The sequence below is a fragment of the Limulus polyphemus genome, unplaced genomic scaffold (genome assembly GCF_000517525.1).
Source record: "Limulus polyphemus unplaced genomic scaffold, Limulus_polyphemus-2.1.2 Scaffold3275, whole genome shotgun sequence".
Classification (NCBI taxonomy): domain Eukaryota; kingdom Metazoa; phylum Arthropoda; class Merostomata; order Xiphosura; family Limulidae; genus Limulus; species Limulus polyphemus.
In genome coordinates, this window is record NW_013668885.1 from 21,357 (window position 1) to 30,296 (window position 8,940).

The 8,940-nt window shown below is 33.0% G+C and overlaps 1 protein-coding gene across 1 annotated transcript in view; it reads left to right on the top strand.

Annotated features, from left to right (window-relative positions):
* Positions 1–2,526: 2,526 nt before the first annotated feature.
* LOC106469049 (transmembrane protein 94-like) overlaps positions 2,527–8,940 on the top strand; it is a 100,951-nt gene continuing 94,537 nt past the window's right edge. Inside the window, exons 1-2 of the mRNA XM_022397445.1 lie at positions 2,527–2,726; positions 7,466–7,572. Of these exons, the coding sequence (XP_022253153.1) occupies positions 7,486–7,572 (87 nt within the window). The 5' untranslated portion in view covers positions 2,527–2,726; positions 7,466–7,485. The remainder of the gene's footprint in view (positions 2,727–7,465; positions 7,573–8,940) is intronic.

Here is an 8,940-nt window from a genome sequence, read left to right on the forward strand (position 1 = left end):
TTATCGAGATTGTGAATCGCTGTGATTTATAGCGTGTATTGTAAAAGTCGTTAAGTTTAAAGTGACGAGAAACGTACTGACAGTGGGAATTACTGTGTACTAAAAGTTTGTATCGAGAAAGAATAAAGTGGTTTAATCAAGAAAGGACTTATATCATTGAAGTTCCTCGGAAAGAATTTCTACCAGGAATTAATAAACAAGCAGATACGTAACAGTGTACTTGCTTTACGGTCACCAGATGATCACTTCTTCTGGATCAGGTAACTTTCTTTAAAAACTGGTGAGGCCAAAATCATCTACCAGACTGTTTAAATTCAAAATAACTTTAGATTTACTCAGAAGGATATCACTACTCGCGATACTGGTAATTGTCCTTCAAACATCATAACCTCGAGATACCACCTGCACTACCATTGAAGGACACTGCTGTCTAGATTCGTGGGTAATGTGCAGCATTACATTCATCCCCATCCTTCATGGAAAGAACAGATGTAACCTCAATAGAACGACAAATAACAAAGACAGCTAGAATGACATCAGCTTAACAATTTTGTTGGTCAATTAGTATGCGAAACTTGCACATACTCAGAAATAACTGATAAATTCAGAATAAATATTACATTAATACAAGAACGTAGAAACACGTGGTATATCAATATGCCATGCCTCTACATACAGAATAAAAATATGATACAATACAACTATCCCCTGAAACAATAAATATGTTCCATGACCAGATTTGCTACAGGAAGTAATGTCGCAAGATGAATTTAGCACATGATTGAAATCGTGCTCAATATGTCCTGAAACAGAACTTACTTTTTATTCTTTTTCGATAGGAACTATACACACTATAAGAGATTAATGTATGTTGTATTTGCATAGTTCAATCTTCTGTGATGTAATTCAATAATATCAGAAGGAAACGATCTATAACAATGTGTAACTAGTACTACATCAAGTTAGTCACATTCCAGAACTAGGCTTGTTATATTCTATAAGAAAACGTTAATATTTCTAAACCTACAAAATATTTGTTTGTAGTAAAACACACAGCTGCACAGTTGGCTATCTTTGCTGTGCCCACCATGGGTATCGAAACTATTTTTAGCGTTATATGCCCATAGACTTCTTTTGAGCTACTGGGGCCAAACTAAAAAGAAAGAAAAAAAGGGTAAGTTTCATATACCGCTATTTCAAATAACATAACATTAAAAGGCAGAAAGGGACCTTTTGGTCCATTAAGCTGTCCTATCCACCAAATTAAACCTTAAAAAACACATCAAAGCCAGCCCTTATTATTTTAATATATATATAAACCTTTGAAGTTTCACCTTAAGCTTACACTCCCTTAAAATTAACTGCATCCACCACATCTAAAGGCAACCCATTTCAGAGGCCAACCACCCTGTTAGAAAAATAAAGCTGTCTATTTTTGTCCCTTAGACTTACCATTCTCACCGTTAAGTAGGAAAAAGAAGATACCTCAACACTTTCAATTCCCTTAACAATAAAATGTCCTCTAATTCTTTTTTCAGATATCTTAACTTATCCTCATATAATCTTTTTATCCCAATTATCATCTTAGTAGCCCTCCTCTGAATCCTTTCCAACATTTAGATGTCAATTTTTGAAGTAAAGAGCCCATGACTGAACACAACACTCCAAATGTGGTCTAACTATGATAATAGCCAAATCCAACATAATATTGTTGCGTCAGCGAGGTCACGTGACTAGTATCACGCCACCTGTTTCTAGAAATATCCTGTTCCTTCAAGAATGCCCTAGCATTTACTAGACATGTGTTAGTCTTGTATAAATAAGACATTCACAACGTGATGGGACAACAGTGTAATGAGTAATTGAATGTATGCGGACAAAATACTGTTGGCCACGTGAGACATAGCGTTGTTATAGAGCGACTGTTGAAATTAAGTTTATCGTACAGTTATATTCAGAAAGAATAAACCAGTTTTATTTAAGAAAGGACTTGTGTCGCTAAAGTTTCGTCGGAACGAATTTACGGAAAATTAACTAACGAACGGAGACGTAACAGTATCGTCAGTTTTTACTTCCTCCGAAATTTTCTACCTCACAGGACACTTGCAACCTTTTACATTTCTACAATGATTTTAAAACACGGTTGTGATAGACTGTTTTTGTTGCTTATTCTTTTAGTGCAAAGCCATACGACTGGCTATCTGTGTTTCCAACTGAACACCGGATTTTAGCGTTGTAAGTCCGTAAACTTACCTCTGATCCAACGGAGAACAGCTGTGATGGGAAGTATTCGGTAATTTACTCTGTCCAAAAATTTGCTATCCTAACGAAATGTTGTAATTTAAAATATGAATATAATTATTATTAATGTTAATGAAATATGTTAAATCTAGCACATATTTTTTTAGTTCTTATAATAAAATGTGAGAATTATAAATATGTCTAATTATTAGTAATTTTGCAATGAAATATATAAAATTTAGTAGATTATAAAACTAGACTAAAGAGGATCTAACTAACAGCACTGTTGTTTTTGTATGAATTTTCCGTCTAGTTGGTTGTTAGGGTTAAGGTGTAGCGTGGGATGTTTACGTTTTTTGTTTTTTACACTGATTATTTCTACACCATATCACTTTTGGGAATATCGAGTTAAATGTCCAAACCCAATACTGAAGAAAAACCTGAAAGACCAACATTCTCTTAAGATTGGGTCAATCTGTGTTACGGTATGGCAGTAGTAAACTGGTAGAGGATTAATTGATTATATTTTGCTCTAGAATTTATCATGTGTCATTATTATTAAGGGTAAACTCGGCCAATGACTAACTTAGTAATTGACGTAATTTGTAGTTTGTGAGATTCATTTTAAGTGTAATCTTTTATTTAATAACAGTATAGTGATGAGTCTGATTTAATGCTAAACTTAAACTTTAAACTAAGTTAAAGTTTTTGTTGTATAAAACTTAAGATTTTGGTAGACTAGGTACTACACACACACACACAAATATATTTAGGCCAAGTGAAAAATAAAAAACGATTAGCATCCAGAGTTTTCGAAAAAGTGAAGGAGGAGGGCCTTTTTTTTTAATGACTTCTTTGAGAGAAAGTTTCAACACTTTTTATATTTGCTTGTTTTCAAAGAGTCTGTGTCAAGCAGAATTTCTGATGATTAAAGAAAAATGGCAAAATGAATGAACTGTTCATCTAATTTTTTTTATACAGAAGTCTTTTTTTTTTCTTTGTATGATTAAAAAATAATAATTCAAAAAAAGGAGAAAAATTGCCCCCAAAAAAGTGGGGGTGGAAACATCTGCAAAAAAGGAGCAAGCGAGGATGCTAAACATGTATTTTTTTTACTTTATGAATCTATAATTCCTTATTATAAATAATACAGATAATCTTAGAAAATGTCAATGTGTCTTGATTCCTTTGATACTAAAAGTACAATACTGGCATTTTTATCTCGTGTGAATGTAAAAATGTTTTGCATACTCGAATTGTTATAATTTTATTTACAAACTTCCAAGTGTTAAATAAGGCTGTGTCGGGCATGGTCCAGAGATCATTTTGCCATACCTTTTACCTTGATCCAGGTAGTCGGTAAGGCATTTCTATCCTACCAAAATTGAACCCCTGCACACTATATTTATAGTATTTTGCCATTATTTTAGTACTCCTCTCTCCTTGTAGTATTCTGGCATTTTGCTCATTCTGTACCTGATCTTGAATCCTCCTCCTTCTGCTCTCATCCATATCCATAAGTTTATCTCTCTCCTATGCAGATATACCTCTCATAGGGTGCTTGACAGCACTTCCACTGCCAAATATTTTCTGACTTCTCTTGCATCTAACTTTTTAAGCAGTTGACATGCCATCATTATCACATCCACACCTGCTACACTTGTAACATCTCAGACACTTTACGTTTGCAGGTTAGCATTGAATCTGACCTTGTTTCTGTCTCAAAAAGAACAGACTTGGAGAGTCTGGCTCATTTTCTCAGCAATTCTTCACAGGTTTCACAAAATATTCGAGAATGATGAGTATTCCATATGGATAACATACTTCAACAATGCCATGACCATCGTCTGAACTATGTTACAAATATCACCCAACTCTACTGACAAAAAATGATTGTAACTGCTTTGAATGTTATCCAATTATGAATCGGTGTACACCTCTAGATTGCTCTTGAAATAATATGTATTCCTGTAAGTTTCCAGGGAAAAAGATTAAATGCCAGATATGTTTCTTACAAAGTGCTTTACCATTTCTGCTGCCATTGAGTCAGAGGCTACTTGTTGATAAACAGCTGAAAAAATATTACAAGCTGTAGTTTTATACATGTCAGTCTGCCTAAGCCTAAAAATAATTATACAGTTAACAAAAATCAGAAATGAAAATCAAGTACAAACAATTAATGAAGCTATGTAGACTAGCTGAAAATCTGTAGACAGTATATTTACACCTATAGTACAGAATGTTTAATGTATATAAAAAATCTGGTGATTTCCTAAAAATATATTTCTAAAAACATTGTTTTATAGAAATGTAGGAGAGTTATAAATGTATTTATAAAAATGTGAAGTAATTACTGTAAAAGGGAAAACAAAAACATGAGGCACTTCAAATAACACCAAGTGTTTTTTTCAGATGTACTTGCAACAGTTACATTTCCAAATCATTAAAGATTTAGATTGATAAGTTTTAGTTCTTATTTGTTTTTGTATATAGAATTAATGCTTTTATATCTAAACTTATTAACTTTTAGAATGGTTTCCATAATTAGATGTGTGTGTGCTGAAATTTAAAAATTTTGTAATGTTTCTATTGGATACTTCTTTATAAATAATACAAATAATCTGAAAAATGTGTGTTTTGTAATTCATTTGCTTTGATACTAAAAGTACTATGCTAGCATTGTTATCTTGTATGTATGTGAAAATATTCTGCATATCTGAAACCTTATTTTATCTACAAACTATCATATAGTAACTTCAAAAGGGGTTATAAAGACAAACATGGTGATCTTCATAAGCCATGGAGCATTTTTACTTTTTTAACATACCCAAGCTTTCAAATATATAACAATATAAACAACAAGGAACCATTTGGTCATTCAAGGCTGTCCTTGCAAACCCACCCTGTAAAATAAGAAAACATTTAATATCACATTTAATATCTCAAGAAATCATTAATTCCTTGAGTGTCAGCATCTATTTTTAATAGCAACTTATTTCATAAGTCAGTCATCCCATTATAAAACTGTCTTAACTAGTCTAGCCTGTCTTTGCCAAATGTTAAACTTGTGTCCTTTCATCCTATTGTATTCAGAATACATCACAAAGAAATCGGAGGTTTTTATCCTATCAATTTCTCATATATTACTGTAATCAATGGACAACAAGGGACTGTTTGGTCCATAAAAGCTGTCCATGTTCTTGGGAGAAGTAAACTTTTAAATACACACTTTTGAGGAAATAACTAATTACTCTCTTTAATTCCTGCAAGGTGCTAACTTCTACTGCTGCCTAATGGTAACTCATGCCACAAGTCAATTGCCATTTGGGAAAAATAAAACTTAATTAATTGGAGCATAACCTGTCTTTCCAAATTTTTAAACCTGTGTCATCTCATCCTGTTATCTTCGGAATATTGAACAAAGAAATCAGAGGCCTTTAGCCTATCAACCCACAGATAATCTTATAAACTTCAGTAAGATGATCTGTTTTCACAAAATTGTAGCCTATCCTTGTATGATAACCATTTCATTTATAGAATCATTTTAGTAGTGATCCTCTGAAGCATTTACAATAATTCAGTATCCTTTCTTAGATAAGGAGACCAACACTGTACTAATAATAACTTTTAAGTTTTTTACTTACATTTTGTACAATAATCTTGTTTAAACTTAAACTATAGTGTCTAATGTAATTCAACAGTCACACTCTTTGTACAAGGTGTTTACTATTCATTGGCTTGTGACAGTATTATGTTAATTATTGTAAACATAGGACATCAGTGTATGCTTAGCTGCAGTACATAAATACTTCATTGTAAGTTAGGTGAAGAGTTAATAGTTTATCGCTACATTATTATCCCTTTTGCAGGCATTATCATGAAGATTTTAATCTTTTGGTGCCTGACTTGATTCACCACTCAGCATGTTTAGTGTTTATGAATTGTCTTGTGTATTAACTCTTTTAAACCTGTAATGTTTTTTTACATTCGGCCGTTGATCTGAAATTTATTTCAAAACAAATGACTATGCTTCACCTAGCTTCTGGTCTATTTATAATAACATGGTTTGGATTAGTTTTTAGCCAAAGAGACATAAATGTTATAGGACTCTGTCACCATCTGATAGGTAAATCAGGATTTTCAGCTGGATGCTGGAAGTATCTGCCCGGGCTTAAGGAGTTAATAAAAAGTCCCCCTTATTATTCAGTTGTGTCATTATTGAGCTAGTTGAGACTATTGTCAATGGCCTAGTCATATATTTTACTGTTGCAGAAAAAGACCATCACAAGGTATAAAATGTTGAAAGTTTAGCATGCTATATTCAAATATTAAGCATATTCCAAAGATATAAATTCTCTACAATGTTTTAGAAAATTATTTATATAGATCAGATTTGTATAGATGTACATAAATTGGAAATATGATCCATAAACTCTTCCTTAGGATAAACTTCTCTGCATGCCTTTTGAGTTTCAAGTGGGCAAGGTTGTTATTGAGTAGTTGCCAATAGAGGGATATTTTCTATATTGTTTATTACATATATTAATAATGAAAGAGTTTATATAGTATTCTTTTTGTGTATAAATGTATGGTATTTTGGGTAGAAATTAGTCTATAAAGCCTATTTCAGGATAATTAATCATGCTAAGTAAGAAAGCTTAGACTTTGTTTTTAATGTAAAAGATGTTAAGTTAATACTGTTTGATACGGCACAAGTGAAAAGCTAATGCATACATTTTGTGTGGTAAAACTGTAGAACAGAAAATTAGGTACCATTCTATATGTGATTATGATATCTGAAGTAAAAACTTGAAAAAGAGCAGTGAAATTTTTATAGGAGTTGATGAGTATATGATTAACAAAGTTAAATCATTGAGTGTTTGTTAATTTACTGAAGGGGTTTGAATTAATTAGACGTGGAATGTTTTGTTAGGTAAATTAATGTGTGACAAAATTTAATGTTTTTTTGTCTGTGTGTATGTATATGACAGGAGAACTAATGCCATATTTTTGTTTATTATGGCGTTTTGGAACATTAAAAAAGGAAGAGAAATGGAAAATATTTAACAATGCAGAATTTATTAAAATAAATGCTTTAATGTGAGTTGGAAAGCAGTAGGTATATAAAACTAATTTTTCACCTGATATAGAAAAGTAAGCCTAAAACACTATAGTTAATAATAAAATTTGTCCCATTAAGCAAATGTATACTGATTTATTTTAGGTTGAGAGTTTACAAAGAGAATGGGGAAGTACTACAGAGGCCTCACCACGCCAGTAGCTTTAAAGAAATTACATGATGATATGAAAAATGAATTGGAGAGATGGAAGGTAAAATCTTTTTTTTTAACTTTTTAAATGTCAAATATATAACTTCTAATCCTTTATCTATCATTGGAGCTCACTGAACAAGTAAATTTACAGAATAACACTAAGTAATGAAGAGTTTAAAAATCCATATATAGTGTTGCTTGTGTATCTGTCTGTTTAGTTATTTTCTATTGATATTTAATAAAGATTTGGGTGTTATGTAAATTAAACCCTAAATATAATGTCATGTGTGACTCTTACATACTTGACCTGAGACTTGCTGGTATTTAATTCTGTAACTTTGGAAATTTCGATATGCAGTTAAAAATACTGGTAGCTCGGTGGTTTCTGTTTTTTTATTGTTTTGGAATCAGTTTTAATATTTAGCTTTCTGTTGTGTGGAATCTGTATGGATTGAAATGGTTTTTGTTCTTGTACAAGAATATTGTTACTGCCACACAGTAATGAAACTTGTTTGTATACTGAACCGCAAAAGAAACGTCGCATATTTCGAAAACTATAATTTTCAAAAACATCGAAAAAAATTAATTGATTTATTTTGGTTAAGGTAAATTACACCTAAACGATGCTACGATTATGTTTAAATCTCCGTTACGGCTGACTGCACTCATTAGTTCTGTTGTCCTAATGTTGGTTTTGCTTGGTCCGTGGGACGCGTTCCGCATGAAAATTTCAAGATGATGATACGCACGTTGAATCCGTGCCTTAGTAGGGGTATTTAAGACGTGTAAAGTTTTGGTGTAATCATTATATGTTTAATGCAGTACTGATGCCACGACTGAACCCAAGACAACGTGAACAAGCAATAGGACGTTTGAATGCTGGACAGCGGCCTCAAGTTGTTGCAAATGCATTTAACTGCAATGTTCGCACTATCCAACGTCTACGTGAACGTACAATACAACTAACAGTACAAATGACTGTCCACGCACTGGTCGCCCAAGAGTGACAACATGACGTCAGGATCGTTACATCTTACGACAGCATCTGCAGAACCGGTTCCTTTGTGCAACTCACACTGCTCGTCAGACAATTGGCATTAACCAGAAACTGATTAGTGATGATACAGTTCGGCGTCGATTGAATAGTCGTAACCTGAGTTGTCGTCGTCCTGCCAGAGGTCCTATTCTGACACCACGCCATCGCCGCGAACGACTACAGTGGGCCACCCATCGTCAAAATTGGCGACATCAGCAGTGGAGGATGATTATCTTTTCAGACGAAAGCCGATACTCAATTTCAAATGCAGATGGCAGGACAAGAATCTGGAGAAGACAGGGCGAAAGATATGCTGATAACTGTATTATCGAAAGAGACGCATGGGGAGGTCCAAGCATTATGGTATGGGGTGGAATCGGCTTGAACCAG